This window comes from Ochotona princeps, chromosome 20 (genome assembly GCF_030435755.1).
Source record: "Ochotona princeps isolate mOchPri1 chromosome 20, mOchPri1.hap1, whole genome shotgun sequence".
Taxonomy (NCBI): domain Eukaryota; kingdom Metazoa; phylum Chordata; class Mammalia; order Lagomorpha; family Ochotonidae; genus Ochotona; species Ochotona princeps.
The window spans coordinates 9275080-9292501 of NC_080851.1; the positions used below are offsets into that span (position 1 = coordinate 9275080).

Here is a 17422-nt window from a genome sequence, read left to right on the forward strand (position 1 = left end):
GTGGAGCTAAAATGCCTTACATTCTGTCGATGGTAATTTGCATTTGGCATTGCTCTAGTAAATACTGCTTCATCAAGAAGCAAATCGCTTCTTTATTGTTGCACTTTGGCATGCATTATATTGAACCCGTTGCAAGTTTTTTGTCTCTGCGCTAGAATGTTTTATCTTTCTTGGTAATGCTAATTTCCAGATAAAATGTAGTTAAATATTAATTCAGGCAGTGTCTGTCTCGCCTCAAACCAGTAGAGAAGGGCACTACTGCCTCCCAGATGACGGGCTTTCTTTCTGTCTTGTCCTCTCTGCCGCTGAACAAACTTCAGCAGGATGGAAATGAAAAACAGCCAGAAGCGGAGGAACAGACGTTCAAAGAAAAGGAACTGGACAGAAAACCTGAAGACGTCCCTCCTGATATTCTGTCCAGTGAAAGGTATACAAAATACGTTCTTATTCAGTGCAAAGTAAAGTCAGTGGTTACTTCAGTCTGCTCAACTTTTTCTCGTCTTATTATATTGTAGTTTTTTACTTTGTCTTAAAGATCACCACACTCTGTTTATGAAACTAATTCCTGTGTGTGTAAAATGTGAAGGATTATCAATTTTTGTCATTAAATACTTTAAAGGATATTTTATATGTGATGTAGTTTTCACTGGATAATTGTATTTAACTATAAATATTAGGGTATTTATTGGATATCACACCTTTCATGATTAATTTTATTCCTCTTATGTGGTTTTTTTGTCCTAAGAGATAATGGTACTTGTCAGCTTTATGCTTTGCTCCTGTTGTGTGAACAAGATGTTGCCATGCCCTGGCTTGTTTACATAGAGAGGCAAAGTCATCTGCGTGTCAATACTCACATTTACCTTCTCATATTCATAATGCACATACTTTGAATCCATGTCCCAGTTATATAGAGGAATAAATTAATCACCTGGTGTTAATAGAACTTTTCTTTAGTTGATTTTGTAGAGGATAATATAAAAGTATAAAATAATAGATGTAAATAAATGTCCCACATTAATGCTAAGGACTTTTTAAAGCACAATATTTTAAAATTTGTTTTGTTCAAATGAAACATTTTAAGACCTAACTACTAACTTGATCTCCTCCTTTTCCGATTTCTGTGACTGCCCTCTTTGTGTGCTCCTAACCCTCCCTCAGCTTGCATGGAGGAATGTGGCCCCTAAGATTTTGGCTTCCCCATTGGATCATCAGTATGGAACGCAGTCAGTATGGAGCTCAAACAAGAAAGACAGTGTATGAAAACCTAGAGTTGACCGTAGCAATATAAAATAAACACCATGTTTATTTTATATTATCCATCTCTAATTGGTGTATTTTTAAATTATGGAATATTTAATTTAAAAAAATTTATAGTGAGTGCTTATAAAATGAATATTCATCTTTATTTTTACCATTGTATTAATTTTAACCATTTATCTTAAATAGAAGTATTTTCACATTATCCTATGGTGAGGTTTAAAGTTTGAGTAGAACCTCATAAAAAGCAAATGAAATAAAACCCTTAAGTTCCTCATAAGTTTTTTTTAGTTTTATTTTTAATATTCTTGATTATATAAGCAGAGAGCTTGATCTGAGTACAAAAATAGAACTGTCTCAACTTACACTTGACAAACACTAACTAAAGCTTTTCCATTTGTTACCTTGTCTTAAAATAGATGTGCCATGTGCATAGGAAGCACATCTTTTAACCTGGCTGTTGGGAAACTCCTCTGTTGTGAAGCTAAGAGATAAAAACTATCTTAAATCAGGATATCTTCACAATGTCAATTTGATTTGGTCCACATTTATTAATTTTGTCATATTAGTACCTCTGTCAGATTAAGCACTAGAGTGAGTTTCTTAATTATTCAGAAAAGTGGCCTGGTAATCTTCTGGGTCACCAGTGATGGACGTATATTTCTTAATGAGTGTGTGTGTGTGTATATGCACCTGGATGTATATATATACATACACACATACACATTTACTCATTTGAATCTATAAGTAAAGGTATTAAAATGTTAATAGTGATTAACTCTGAGTGCTGAGATGTTTTGGGGTGTAAATAGCAATATTGTGTTACTTTTTTTAGAATTTAAGAATATGTTGTCTTCTGAAAGGTAGAAGCAGTCCATTAATTCTGTGTGGTTGGAATGAGTGTAGTGTGTGTAGGGTGTGGCACTGTCTGTGGAGCAGATGTGATGGACAGCGGGCTGTGACGTTGCTCCCTCTGCTGTTAACAGATGGAAAAGTCACTGTAAACCTTTGTGAAAGCATCTCTGCCCATTAACCTTTAGTGATTTGATTTAGTTCATCACCATGAACTTGTAGAAATACTGCCACAATTTCTTTTTTTCCTTGTGGATTGTTTTCATTTATATTTTTAGAGTAGTTTTTCATACACATAAAAAGGTTGAATATAAAAAAACTATGTGAGTCAATAGGTATGAACAATAATTTCAACTTTAAAAATGTGAATGCCTAGATACTTTGCTACTTTTTAAGACTTAAAGTTTGTATCCGCTTAAATTTTTCTTTTTATCTGCTTAGTACTTAAGTGTTTTGTCTTCTTCCAAGTCAAAATGCTAAACATTTTTTAGAACTGCCAAACTCTTTTTTTGAAAAATGTAAAATTGGCTGTAGTTTTTCAGGAACAGGTCATGTCAAGTCACAAACAAGAAATCGCTGTAGGTACTATTGCATGTTATTTAATCAGGGAGGAGCATAGGGTATTTTTCAAATCAAATACTTCATAGTATGTATTTGTAGAATATAAGCAAAGTGCTGTAGAGATACTAAACATTTTTGTAATTCTTGATGCAGATATGCACTTCAGAAAGCTAATAACAGACTTCTCAAGATCCTCTTGGAAGTTGTAAAGACAACAGCAGCTGTTGAAGAAACTATTGGCCGCCATGTCCTTGGAATTCTAGATAGATCTAGTAAAATCCAGTCATCTGCCAGTCTGATGTGGAGATCAGAAGCCGAGGCATCTGTAAAATCATGTGTCCACGAGGAACATATAAGAGGTACCAGTTTTATCACCATTTACTGCAACAACTCTTGCTGAATTCAAAATACTTGCCTTTGTGTTGAAAATAACAGAAGAGAAACTATCCAAGTATTTTCCATTCAAGAGATGTCCAAATAAATATACATTACAACCACTCTGCTCAGAACATCTTACTGTATGGCATTTGCAAGTGGATTTGTTAGAGTTGTCATACAGACTCAGGGTCACTACTGGGAGATCCTGTTTTATTTTTCCACCAATAAAAAATTCCACATCACCAATCAGGATTGCTGGGAGACATCCTGAAACTACCCTAGTGAATTACAGGAAGCTTGGAAGTAGAGAATTGTGAGCAATCCAGCCCCATTTCGCTTACTTGTTAAGATGGTTAGAAGTCCATATGCAGGGTTCGGTCTTGTCTTTGCTACATGTTTTCTTCTTGAAAAAGTGGTTTGAAAGATGGCAGAACATGTGTGGGTCCAGAGAACAGATCCTGACGTGACAGCCATCTTGCTAACTTGTCTTCTTCCTCCAACTTTGTTGGTTTATTATGTCACATTACCAACCTCTAGCCTCTCTTGTCTTTCAATTCCTATCCGTTGCTGGAGAAGGAATCAGGAAATGAACAGGGGGCAGTTTTGTCAGCTGGGGAAAGATAGGATCTGGACTTGTGGATCAGAAGACAGACCCTGCAGTTCATATCTGTCTCCAATTCCTGAAGATGCCAGTTCTTGTCATTTTATCAACAATGATTTATCCATTTATTTGATAGAATAAATAAAGAGGGGTCTTTCATCTGCTGGTTCCCTCCTCCTGTGGCTGGAACAAGCAGAGCTGGTCCAGGCCTGAGTCAGGCTTGTGCTAGGAGCTTCATCCACATAACCTCTTTTCCTAGGCTATTAGAGAGCTGGGGCAGAAGCACAGCGACCAGAAATGGTGCCCATCTGAGATGCTGTCATCACACATGGCAGTTTTACCCACAATGCCAGCTCCCCGGTTCTTGTCATTTTTAAGACTATGCTATTTGTTGCATTTCCTGCGAAGAAAGAGGTTGTTATTCACTTAGAGGTAGAAGGCTTACATTTATACATGTTGGCAAATAGTGTGTTTCCAAGTGCAGAGAAAAGCTTTACTTGGGATTTTAAATAAATTTATTTAAAAACATTCTTTCAATTTGAAGTGAGATCCCCATGGAGTCATAATATTTAATATTTACTTATGACACTTTAGGTGTGGTTGAGTCAGTTAAGCTCTCCAAGGTTTTATTTCAGTGTTGATGTCTGAGTGAATAGTATTGGAATGCAAGAAGAAGCATGAAATGCATAGTTAAGAAATACAATGTAGCGAACAATGCAAAAGATCGTTTTGCTGGCATTAGCATCATAGTTTATAATGTACAGTTTTCATTTAATTCTATGATTTGATGTTTAGCAATGATATGTTAATCTTGCCAATGACATTAGGATGACCATTTATCAGCTTAATTTTTCATCTTGAAGGATATGTTGACTCAATAAAATTTTAAACTTTTAAAAATATACCTTAAATAAAAATTTTAAATTCTGACACTGCTCTAGAAGTAAGAATTTTGGGCATTGGCGGCTGGCACCTCTGGCATCCCATTTGGGATCTGGTTTGATTCCCAGCAGCCCCACTTTCAATCCAGTTTCATTTTAGTTCATCTGGGTAGCAGTACTAGTGGTCCAGGTGCATCCATGCACCCACCAGGGAGGCCTGAGCAAAGCTCCTGGCTTCATGTGGCCCAGCCCCACTGTTACTACCATTTGGGGGGTGAACAGCAAATGGAAGATTCCCCCTCTCTTTTTTTCTCCTTATCTCTCCCTCTCTTTTCTCTGTAACTCTGTCTTTCAAATAAATAGAATTAAGTTTTTGTAAAAGGGTTTTTTTCTGAGATTCCTTTGTATTTTAACAGAAGCATTATTATAAAAAAAACTAAAACGTAATGTTGAATTTTTCTATTTCTTATATATTAGAGCATGGTTTTTAAGAAGTTTTATTTATTTTTATTGGAAAGGCAAATTTACAGAGAGGAGAGACAGAAAAACCTTCATCTGTTGGATCACTCCCCAGAATGCTGCATCGGCCGGAGCTGAGTCAAAGCAGGCCAGGAGCCAGGATCTTCTTCCGGGTCTCCCGTGCAGGTGCAGGGTTCCGAGGCCCTGGGCCATCCTCTACTGCTTTCTCTGGCCACGGGCAGGGAACTGAATGGGAAGTGAAGCAACTGGCACACAAACTGGCACCCATATGGGTTCCCAACACTTGAAGGAGAAAGATTAGTCAATTGAGCCGTCGCTTCTGACCCATTACTCAGTTACTATGTGTGACTTTTTGTTGTAATATTTCTGTTCTGTTTTCAAGCTTCAGATCTGAACTAGTTTGTATTGTAAACATGCATCAACTATTTAACACTCAAAAAAATAAATAGTTATTCCGTGACCTAGTTCTTGAAATTGAAGGGAAGTTTTGAAGGGAAGTTTTGAAGCAGTGTGAAATCACTTGAACCTGAGTAGATATTGGATGAGCCATCCAAATGAGTTCCTTAGGTTGTGTTGAAAGAAAATTGCCTTTAGGTTTACAGCGGGATGGCTTCACGGCAGGAGGCTGCAGGAGGATGCTGGGGTAGTAAGGAGAGGCCTCCATTTCTTGCTGGATCACTGTGCCGTCTGACCCTCTGCATGTGCCAGAGTTCATTACAGTTTCTCAGTGTTGGTGCTGGGTCAGAATAGGGCCCACTGTTCTCTGGTAGGAGTCCAGGAGACCTTTGGAGTCATGGAGGCAGCTTGCCCACCCTACTTCCTGTCAGGGAAGAAACATAAGGGAATGGAAGGAACATGAAAGAGAGGCAGACAGCACTGCAGGGACCCTCGTGTGCCCTGTCCTTAGGACTGCCCTGGAGAGTTCGGCAATCTGCAATGATTGAACAGTCGGCATGCGATGAATCTGCCCTGTTGGTTGGTGTTATCCTGATTTTTTCCACCCAGGATGAGTTATTACTGTGAGCACAATGTCTTCCTCATTCCTTTGTATTATAGGGCTATTAAAACAAAATCTGGTTCATCACTGGAATATATTCAGATTATGTCAAATTGTTAAAAACTTTAAACTTTTTAAAAATAAAATATATCAGAATTGACATCTTCATGTTTTCTAGATTCTTTTTAAGATTTATTTTATTTTTATTGGAAAGTGAGATATACAGAGAGGAAGATTTTTTGTCCATTGATTCACTCCCGAAATAGCCACAACAGCCAGAACTGAGCCGATCCGAAGCCAGGAGCCCAGAGCCTCTTCCGGGTCTCCCACGCAGGTGCAGGATCCCAAGGCTTTGGGCCATCCTCAACGGCTTTCCCAGGCCTCAAGAAGGGAGCTGGATGGGAAGAGGGGCCACTGGGATTAGAATAGGTCCCCATATGGGATCCTGGCACTTGCAAGGCGAGGACTTTAACCATTGGTCTACCATACCAGGTAGATTCTTTAATGTGTTTTTTAATTAATCATTTTGAAAACTTGTATTCATTGGTCTTTTATCAGTCACTTTTTTGTGAGTCTTCTCTGTTTTGTCCATCAGGTTTGCTCTCATGCTTGTCTTCAATTTTTCCTATACCACTATTTGCTTCAATGTGCCCTAGAAACAATGCTGGTATCTCCATACAGCTTAAAAAAAAAAAAAAAAAAAGGAAAGGGCCCAGTGCGATAGCCTAGCAATTAAAGTCCTCGCCTTGCAAGCGGCAGGATCCCATTTGGGCACCTGTTCTAATCCCAGTGGCCCTGCTTCCCATCCAGCTCCCTGCTTGTGGCCTGGGAGAGCAGTAGAGGATGACCCAAAGCCTTGGGACCCTGTACCCGTGTAGGAGAGCCAGAGGAAGTTCCTGGCTTCAGATCAGCATGGCTCCAGCCGTTGTAGCCACTTGGGGAGTGAATCATTGGATGGAAAATCTTCCTGTCTGTCTCTCCTTTCTGTATATCTCATTTTTGAATAAAAATAAAAGAAATCTTAAAAAAATAGTATAAAGAAAAAGATATTGGTCTCAACTTAGTTCTCCATAAAATAAATTCCAGCAAGCTTGGTGAGAGAGTAGACCAACACCTGCATTCGGCAGCTCTGCTTTCGCTTCATTGTGAGATGTTTTCTTGTCTCCTGGTTGTCGCTCCTGTTGGTCTCTGCTGTTTTCCTGTGCTCTTAGCTTATGATGCAGGAACTCACCTTAGGCTTTGTTCTCTCACTGAATATTTCTCATAAAACAAATGCATCCATTGGCCGTGTTCCAGCTCTCCTCTTTCTCTTACAAGGCTTTGAAGACCAACATTTCCAACAATTGATTCACATAGTCCAAAAACACTTCAGACTAATGATTTTTCATGCTTACTATATAACTTTCACCTGGCCTTAGGTGATTTCTTCATGACTGAGATTTGTCACCTAAGAGTCATCTCAACTGGAAGCTCATTTTCCTGCCTATCTTAGCTACTGCATCTTCTCAGGCTGGGCCTTCTCCTGACCCCACACCCAAGCCGACCCTATTTTTTCAGTCTTTATCACTTTGCTACTTTCCTTTCTTTGTTTCTTCTTTCTCTCTTTCGCTTTCTTTCTTTCTAAGATTTATTATTTTTTTACTGGAAAGGCAGATTTATACTCCCCAAATGGCTGCAGAAACCAAAGATGAACCAATGTGAAGCCAGAGTCAGGAGCCTTTTCCAGGTCTCCCATATGGGTACAGGGCACAAAACTTTGGGCCCTCCTGCACTGCTTTTCAAGGCCATAAGTAGGGAGCTGGATTGGCTGTAGAGCAGCTGGGGCACAAACGAGTGCCCTCATGAAATGCCATTGTCACAGGTAGAGGATTAGCCTCTTGAGCTATTACAGCAGCCCCTTGTTTTTATATTCTCTTCCTTATCTCGCTCTATAATATCTTCCTGCCCAGTTATCTTCTTTTAGCTCTGCCCCTCAGTTCATCTCCGCTTTCAGTTTTGCCCTGAAAGCCTGGAATACCTGTATTCGCATATTTTGTTCTGTGACAATGCTTTTGTGAAAAACGTTGTCGTTTTAAATCTTGATTTGATTTTGTTACTTTATAATGCAATCAGTATTATTAACTTATGCCTTGAAAATATTGTTATTATAGTTACAGCTGACTCCATTCCCTCTTACTCTGGAAGTGATGTGTCAAGGAGTGACAGTAGCATGTGGTCCAAAGTGACCGAGGAAGGAGCAGAGCTGTCCCAGCGGCTTGTGAGAACTGGTTTTGCTGGATCTGAAATAGACCCTGAAAATGAAGACCTGATGCTGAACATCAGTTCTCGACTCCAGGCAGCAGTTGAAAAACTCCTGGAAGCCATAAGTGAAACTAGCAGTCAGGTAACCTCTTTTTATTGCTACTACATGCTGAGTCTGCATTAGTCTTTCAGTTGGTAAGAGTTAATATATACTGATGGCCTCTTCCAGTTCTTAACTTTACTGTCATTTTATTAATTTGTTTCTTTGTTTAAAGATTTATATATTTTCATTGGAAAGGCAGATTTACAAAGAGAAGGAGAGACGGCAAAACAGATCTTACATCTGCTGGTTTACTCCCAGTTGGCTCCAACAGCCAGAGTTGAGCTGATCCAGAGCTAGGAGCCATTTCCAGATTCCCCACATGGCCACGGAGGCCCAGAAACTTGGCCGTCCTCTGCTGCTCTCCCAGACCGTAGCAGGGAGCTGGATGGGAAGTGGAGCAGCCGTGACACAAACCCCTGCACATTTGTTTTGCCATTTGTGTGCAAGTGGAGGATTAGCCAATTGAGCCATCATGCTGGGCCCTTCACTGTCATTTTAATACTCACATCATCTGTCTAGACCCTTAGACATTATGCCACCCAGATCTCCCTCCCAGTTGACAAGGGCACATGACATAGGCCACCTCCTACTGTTTTCTCTGGTGCATTAACAAAGAACTGGATTGGAAATGCAGCAGACGGGACTTAAACCTTTGCCCTTAAAGGATGTGCATTCCAGAGAGTGACTTAACCCCTAGAGCCGCAATACTGGCCTCAGACATTACTTTTTATTGAGCAAAAAAGAATTTAATTTTGGAACTATTATATGAAATTGTCTCTTGAAGTCTATATTATTTGTTTGAAATAATGCGCAGGGAATCTCCAAAATCCAATACTGCAATATATTATGACAGTACTGCAATATGACAAGTCATGTGTGGTTCCTTTGCATGCTTGTTTGCATCCATTTTACAGATAGGAATAGATGACTTCTGTTTACGGGTGTCTCCTAGTGGAAATCAGGATGTGGGGTAGTTATTACATCAAAGTACTAGTTTTTCGACACTTAAAGTACTTTAAGAATTGTGATATTTTTAGAGTGATATTTTAAAGTATACTTCCTATTTAAAACTTTTGCTTCATGGATGGTAGCTTTGTCTAAAATTATCAAGCACGGAAATTTTTAAAAGCATTTTTATGAAGGGAGATACATATATATATTTAAGATTTATTTATTTTTTTATTGGAAAGTCAAGTTTACAGAGAGGAAAGACAGAGGGAAAGATCTTCCATCCCTGGTCCACTGCTGAAGTGAGCACAACGGCCAGAGCTGAGCTGATGCGAAGCTAATAGCTAGGAGTCTCTTCTGGGTCTCCCACGCAGGGCACAGAAAGATTTTGTTTTTATGAATATATACTACTTTGAAACGAAGAAATCTAGTTTTTAAATGTTTAGCTTAACTCTGGAATCTCATCCGTCATTTTAAATAAGTGTGAGTGCCACATTATTGTTAGCTATAAGGCACATGTCAACATTTTTGCTGATAACTTTTTTCAGCGTATTCTGGGAGCATCATTCTGTCAGGTACAAGATCTGGTCCTGCTAGACAAGCCCCCAGCCTTAGCTTTTGCATGGATTGGTGTACAGTGGTCAGCATTGTTCAGTGATAACAAATTCTACACAGGACTCAAAGGAGGCTGGAGTATCAGTCTGACCCATGAAGATCATCTGGTCCCTCTCCTCCAAACTACCAGATCTCGGTACCCTTGCTTACCTTCAAAGGAAAAGTTACTCTGTCATTGGGAGTCTTCAGGATTGATTCTCAACCCAGAAGCACAGTGGGCTGAACATGGAAGTACCTAGGCAGCAATTCATAGCCCCAGAACCTCAGAGCTCACTTTTGGGTGGCCAGCAGGTATAGCCTGGCGCCAAATGGCACAGTGGCTGCCCTGGGACAGATCACCACATGTTCATGGTCACTGGAATCAGGGCTCCAACTATGGGAGTTGGACCTGGCCTGGAACCTGCCAGTAGCCAACAGGCTGCTGAAAGTTTTAATCTCCAGACCCGAAGGTCACCCCTTCCCAGTCCCATCCACAGCATGATGTTGGTGGCAGGTGGGACCCAGGCCCACCCTGTTCTCCAGATTTCCTCTCTCAGTGTACTCACCAGGAAGGGAGCAGCCTCTGGAGCTCAGGCAGGCCTGGGTACAGCTTAATGAGTGCTCGTGGTGGCTGGAATCAGGGCTCCGAGCATGGGAGTTGGACCAGGCTTAGAACCTGGATTTCATTACTGTTTATCAAGGGATTTTTTTTTCTTACAAGGTTTTGTGTTTGATTAAAATACAAGAAACTGTAAACCAGGTTATCATAGAAAACTATAATTTGCAGAGGGAGCAGAGAAAGAGTATAAGGTGCTTGATGGGTCCCACTGGATTGTAATGCGGAGTGACTGAAATATTGGTAGTCTTATATCTATTAAAATCCATTTAAGTGACCTTGGCTGTGCTATGTGTAATTACAACATCTTCACAGACCAACTGTAGTCTCATGGAAGGAACAACAATAAGTAAAAGTGGGTCAATACCTACTCCAGAGTTTGAATCGGTACCTGCCCACTCCCTTGCCAGGTTCTGGAATTCCTACAGAAAGTCAGCGCTCCTCTGCGCTGATTAGTTACCCTGCTTTGAGGGACTGGCTCCTGGCTCCTCCAACAGCTTTGTGCAGGAGGAGTACCTGCTTACTATCCCGTGTGGAGTTTTTCATTGAGATAAGGCTTTGTGGGTTTAGGAGATTTAGTTACTAAGCAGAAAGACAAAGGCACAAGATGAAAACTTTTTCCATCACTTAAAATGTTTATGACAAATCCTTTATTTTAAGAAGTAAGTCGTGTATCTTTTATAATTCTTACTCATTTATTCACTGTTGCTGAGATTTTTGGAGCTAGACTTAGCCTGACCTTTTAATTTTAGTCAAGGTGTACTGGATACCTTCAGTGGTATAATTGCCAATTACACAATGCAGCTCTCAGAAGATTTATTTTTCCTTAACATGCACTGTGTAAACAATTTAGTATGAAAATAGCTTATAACCTGTCTATATTTAGATATAGTGGCTGTTTCAGAAGATGAGTGTCATTTCTAAGGAAATATCGAATGGAAGGTCAGTTTTGGTTTTCCAGAAATAGTTAATATTATTTTATATTCTTGAATAATTGATTAACATTCTTGATTTTTCATGCTTTAAAAAAAATCAAATTGCTTAATGGGATGGAAAAATACCAGCCTATTTTAGAAACATCATAAACGTGGCTGAATCACTTTTCCAAACCTTTGACGTGGAACTTGGATCCTGTCGGGCAGGCTTTTATGGGCGTACTAATTCGCATTCCACCTGTCGCTGTACCTATAGGTGGACTTTAAACCACACCCTGTGTTTTGACCTTTTTCCCCCGGGACACTGACACAAGCACTCTTTGGCTGAGCCTGAGAGGCTGTTTGAACAGCTCAGCTCTGAAGAGCTTTTCCTTTTGAATAGAGTGAAGCAGCAAGAACCAGGGGAAATACCAGTGTTGCAAGTACATTTCTCAGAACTGCTGCTATGGAAATTTAAAACTTGACCTTCTCTGCTAGGTTCTATTTGGAAGGCTTACCTAAGACATTCAATACGGAAAGCAGCCTTATTGCTCAACTAATTAGATATGTATTTTTTCATTCTTTGGAGATTTAATTCTGATTTATAGAGGTTTTTGTTGTTGTTTATTAGCTTGCTTTGCTTTTCTTATTTTTTTGATTTTTATTTTATTTTTGGTTGTTTGGATGAAAACAACTGAGAGGTGTTTTGTTTTGGATTTTGTGTGTGTGTGTGTTTTGGTTTTTTTGTTTTGTGTTTTTTGTTTGTTTGTTTGTTTGTTTGTAAATTTGTAAACTTTTTCCCCCTGTGGACCTTACCACCTTTTTATTGCTCGGGTCTGTGAATTAATCTTATAGTGGTTTCTGACAGTGCTAGAAAGACATTTTTGTACTGCTGTTCTGTCTCTTGATGAGCTAAAAAGAGCGTGTTGATGTAGTGGAAAGCTGGTCACGTAATGAACAAGCTTGGCAACTGTGTCTACTGGGATGGATTCTTACGGAACCTACCTGGCAACTCTCCAACTCAATGGCTCTTGGCTGGAAGAACAAGATGAAGATATTTATGAGGTTGAATCTCGTGTGCCTTTGCCGTATCCTTTTCCTCTATGTGAACATTTGGATGAAAATAACTCAGTAATTATTAATACATCCATTTTCCATTTTATTCATAAAAGAAATGGACACATTTTAAAGCTTATTTCTAAAATTTCACTGCCTACTCCTCCTTATTCAGTAAGTATAAAAATATTCTTTTAGATTAAAGACTATATCTTGAAGAAAACATTTTCAGAGTGTTTGATAAGTCAATGAAATAGAATTTTGTTTTGGTGTTTGATGTGTCTGCTCATTCAGCCTGGATGTATTAAAGAGCTAAATTTGGTTTAGGAACCTCAACTTGGCTGCGTTTTTAATTTTGAAACGCCGAAGGAGTTACTGTTATATTCCTCCAGTGATGCCAGGCAGGCTGAGAGAAGGTCCTGCTTGGCCCTGAGATGCATGCTTTTGTGTGCTAATGAGGACAAATGGAATCCTTAGGTTGGAAAGGTAGACACTGTGATTCCTAAAATACCTAAGAGGATTGTCACAGAGCCAGTTCGGAAATGTTTGCAATCATATGGCCAGTTGGCTGTGGCTCCAGACAAGGAAAGAGGAAACTCGATTCTAAACGTCTTAATATACCTGTTACTGCTTTGGGCAAAAACTTTTTTTCTTCTGCTTATTATGTGAGAGATACTTTATGAACATTGTTAAGGAGAGCACTTTGTGTAGAGGCCCACATGCTTAGTATCTAAGGTTCCTTTGATATTTAAACGTGTTTTAAATAATTCGTTGCAAGTTATTCAGCACCTTTATGACTCTTGAGGCTTCATCTGTACTGTACGAGCTAATATTTAACAAGGCAGAGGCATTTCATGATAGTTTGTATTACCTCTTAGAACTTTCACATATAGTGAAAGAATATTGAACATACTTTTAACGTAATAAGTTGCCTGAACCTTTGAAAATACTTATTTTGAAGCATTTGTGCATTTCATGTTAGTATAAAAATGAGGAGTAATCATATCCTAACTGGATAGAATATACTTTTTAGATATTAAGCATTTAGTAAAATGAGATTCTATCTGCTATAATAAAGTTTGTTTGCTATATTTATTGTAATTGATTGATTTGACTTGTGTTGTTTTATAAAACAGGATTTTTTATGTGTTTTTATGATAAATATTTAAATTACTCTAGGGCTGGTTTATCAAGAAGCAAAACACAAACAAAAGCAACGACTAATCCAAAAACCAGGACCCAGGAGCTTTCTCTGGGTCTCCCATGTGGGTGCAGGGCCCAAGGACCTGAGCCATGCTCTGCTGTTCGCAGCCATAATTAAGGAGCTGCATTGGAAGTAAAGCATCTGGGACATGAACTGGCACCCGTTTGGGATGCCAGCGCTTGCAGGTGGAAAATTAGGTTTCAACACTATTGCCCAGGCCCTGGTCATGTTTTTTATTAATACAAATATTTATTATTTCTCCACATTAGCAGAAAAAAATCCATGTGCCAGTTAAAAGTAAAAATATAAAGTTTTACGCTTTTGGAGAAAATAACATGCCGCAGATACTTTAGAAAGCAATCTGGAACTTGAATTTTATTCTCTGTTTTCTATTGTGAGCCTTGTGTGCATTCCTGTTCAGATAAGTTGATGTGATATTTAAAACATCCCGTTAACAATAATTGCAGACTGGGTATTTTGGAATTGATCTAAACTATAGCAAGTTTTAGTAACTGGGAAACCCATTTGCTCTGGTAAATGCCATTCAGCTTTGAAGAACAGGAATCTTTAGTTTAAAAATATAATATTCAGAAAATTATGATTTTATAGAAGTTGCTGTTTTGCTATAAATTACAAACCAACATATTTGATTGTTTTTTAAGTTTAAAAAGGAAAATAATGGTAACATAGTGGCTTAAGTCCTCACCTTGCACACACTGGGATCCCATACGGGCGCTGGTTCTAATCCCGGCAGCTCCACTTCCCACCCAGCTCCCTGCTTGTGGCCTGGGAAAGCAGTCAAGGGCGGCCCAGGGCCTTGGGAGCCTGCGCCCATGGGAAACCAGGAGGAGCTCCTGGCTCCTGGCCGTTGTGGCCACCTGGGGAGTGACTCAGCTAATGAATCTTTCTGTATCTCCAGCTTCTCTCTGTAAATCTGACTTTCTGATAAAAAAATAAATTTTTAAAAATAATGATACACATAATGCATTTATACATTTAAAATTTTTGCAGCATCAGCACATAATATAGTAATTGAGGCTTTGTAGCATCAGTATGTAATATAGTAACTAATACCTGTTATCATTCCTGTTTAAAGTTTTGGTAGTAAGCAGTATAAATGTTTGAACCTGATTTTCCCCACGTGAGGTTCTTGGTAGAACAGATGCAGGAGCCCGTGGCACCGAGGCAGGCCCGTGCTTCTCTGCGGTGCGTGCTGCGCCGCAGGCTCAGTGTCGGAGAGCCCGCACTCTCCTTGGCCGTGTTGTCCTTGAGTCTGTACTGCCCTCCTGAAAATCTGTTAAAGAATGTCGTTGGAGTGTGTCAGTGATAGCATGTGAGGGAAGCTGCGATCATGGCTAATGCCTCTGAATTCCAAGGTTTTAAAAAGTTGAATCTTCATAGAGACTCTAAATCTTTCACAAATGGATAGTAATGCATGGCTTTGAGTTAAAATGTGTAGTTTACAAATGCACTTTGATTTGTTGCACCACTGTGATTTTGTTAACTGATAACCATGCTGTGAGTGTTAATTGTGTATTATTAATTGCCTATAGTGTACAGCAGATACTATAGGGTCACAGTCAATAAATTTTAAGTATAAAATTTAAAAAGACTGTCATAGGGCACACACCTACAAAAAGTACTTCAGTAGATACAGTGAGGACCTGTGCTCCGTTAAACCTTATACTCCCCTTTATGTGACAGAATGATAGGCATCCATTGATTTGAAAAAAGTATATTCTGTTGTTCAGTAAAACTAGGCTATTTTATTGGAAGTTGTACCCAGTTAATATACCTTTCTTCTATTACATATCTACCTGTTTATGTTAGCATATATCAGCAATACTTCAAAAGCTGTAATTCAGTTGTATTACTTTACTTAAAATCCTTTTCTAACATAAATGACACTGCTATTCTCAATACTTTATCTGCCTTTCTGGATTCTTCTACCCCTTGTTTAGCTTGAACATGCAAAAGTTACCCAGACCGAGTTGATGCGTGAGTCATTCAGACAGAAACAAGAAGCCACAGAGTCCCTGAAGTGCCAAGAGGAGCTGCGAGAACGCCTGCATGAAGAGGCCCGGGCCAGAGAGCAGCTGGCTGTGGAGCTCAGCAGGGCCGAGGGTGAGCACCTTGCCCGCGGCTGCAGGCTGGAGAAGGCCTGCGGCAGACGGATCTGATGCACAGCCAGGCGTGGGGAGCACCATTCAAGGCTGACTGAGAGCAGCCATTGAGAAGGAGTTCCTCCCTGCAGTGCTTGAAAACATGTGTAAGCTTGATGATGAGAAGAATGTATAGAATCCCAGAAAACATTACAGATTTCAGAAAATACAGAAATGGCTGATGGTGAATTATTCTAACATCATCATCCTGAGACACTATTTGCAGCTTAAAGGAAACTGAGGCAAAAAGTATTATTAATTGCTTAAAATCTCTGTTCAGGGGTGATTGCAGGGCCTAAGCTGCTGTAGCCCCATGATCAACTGCGTGTCCTTGTTTTTGCACCCCCGCCCCCTCCGGCTCCTTCCTTCCTTCGTTGGTGCCTTACTTTCATTCCGATTTATTTATTTGAAAGAGTTCTGAGGAGATCTTCATCTGTTAGTTCACCTCCCAGATGGACACAGCAGAGTTGCTGCTTTAGGATGCAGTGTTACGTGCAGTGGCTTAACTGGCTATGTTACAGCACCACACACGCTCCTCCCCGCCACCATGAGCTTGTGTTTTCCCATGCTGTTATGCTCCATGGCCGTTTTAGAAACCCTTAAAATGTCTACCTTCTCTAATGATTTAAAATATGATTCCATTCACATGCATCTGAAATATGTTAAGCTTTCCGAGGACCTGTTTATATCTGTGTGAGAAAGTCAGCCAAGCCTAGAGGATGTGGTACTTAAGCAGAACAGAGTACTAAAAACTGCAAAGACTGCCATGAGCTTGCCATTTTAAGGCAGAAGATTCAGGCATAGCTTGTAATAGATGGCATGATTTAAAGCTTCATTGACAGTATTCCTTTTATTGTTCATATTGAAGCTTAAAGGTAAAAAACAATTCCTTTCCCTGTGTGTTCATGTTGTCTCGTAGGTGTCATTGATGGCTATGCAGACGAGAAGACAGTGTTTGAGAGGCAAATTCAGGAGAAGAGTGATCTGATCGGTCATCTTGAGCAGGAGCTGTTGTGTGCAGGCAGCAGACTGCGGGAGCTGGAGGCAGAGCGGCAGCAGGTTCAGGAGGAGAGAGAATTACTGTCGCGACAGAAGGAGGCCATGAAAGCCGAGGCGGGCCCCACCGGGCAGCGTATGTATTTTTGTGCTATGTATGAAACATCCTTTTTTAAATTTATGTTATTTAAAATTTCAGCCTTACTTCCCCACCCCTTTCCATGCCATTCTTGACATATTGAAGAGAATGAGGAAATTGTAAGAAAACCTGCCTTATAGATGAAATGTCTTTTTAGCCAATCATATGGAATCATCATTTTTTTTCCCGTCAGCTCATGTGTACAGAAAAAGATGTTCTTCATTCACCCTTAAACTTTTGCCTCAAGAGATAGCTGCAAATAATGAGACATGATGTTTGTTAAGTTCTCTAAGATGTGGTTGTTTTAATAACAGACAAGATGTATGGCTGAGGGTTCACCAGCAGAGCACTGGTCTGGCATGTGGTGGGAGTGAGGCTGGGGACTGCTGGGCATGACGTTAAGTTATGCAGGCATACCTTGGAGTTCAGGCTTTCTTCA

General features: G+C 39.8%; 1 protein-coding gene across 10 annotated transcripts in view; it reads left to right on the forward strand.

Moving 5' to 3' along the window:
• Positions 1-17422, forward strand: part of AKAP9 (A-kinase anchoring protein 9) — a 123315-nt gene that overhangs the window by 66814 nt on the left and 39079 nt on the right. For 6 of the 10 annotated variants that reach the window (XM_058678301.1, XM_058678297.1, XM_058678300.1 and 3 more), the window contains 5 exons: positions 321-427; positions 2827-3032; positions 8161-8393; positions 15648-15810; positions 16768-16980. In XM_058678301.1, the coding sequence (XP_058534284.1) occupies positions 321-427; positions 2827-3032; positions 8161-8393; positions 15648-15810; positions 16768-16980 (922 nt within the window). Of the gene's footprint in view, positions 1-320; positions 428-2826; positions 3033-8160; positions 8394-12206; positions 12657-15647; positions 15811-16767; positions 16981-17422 lie in introns of those variants that run through there. The other 4 variants (XM_058678298.1, XM_058678306.1, XM_058678303.1 and 1 more) reach the window with 2 other exon arrangements.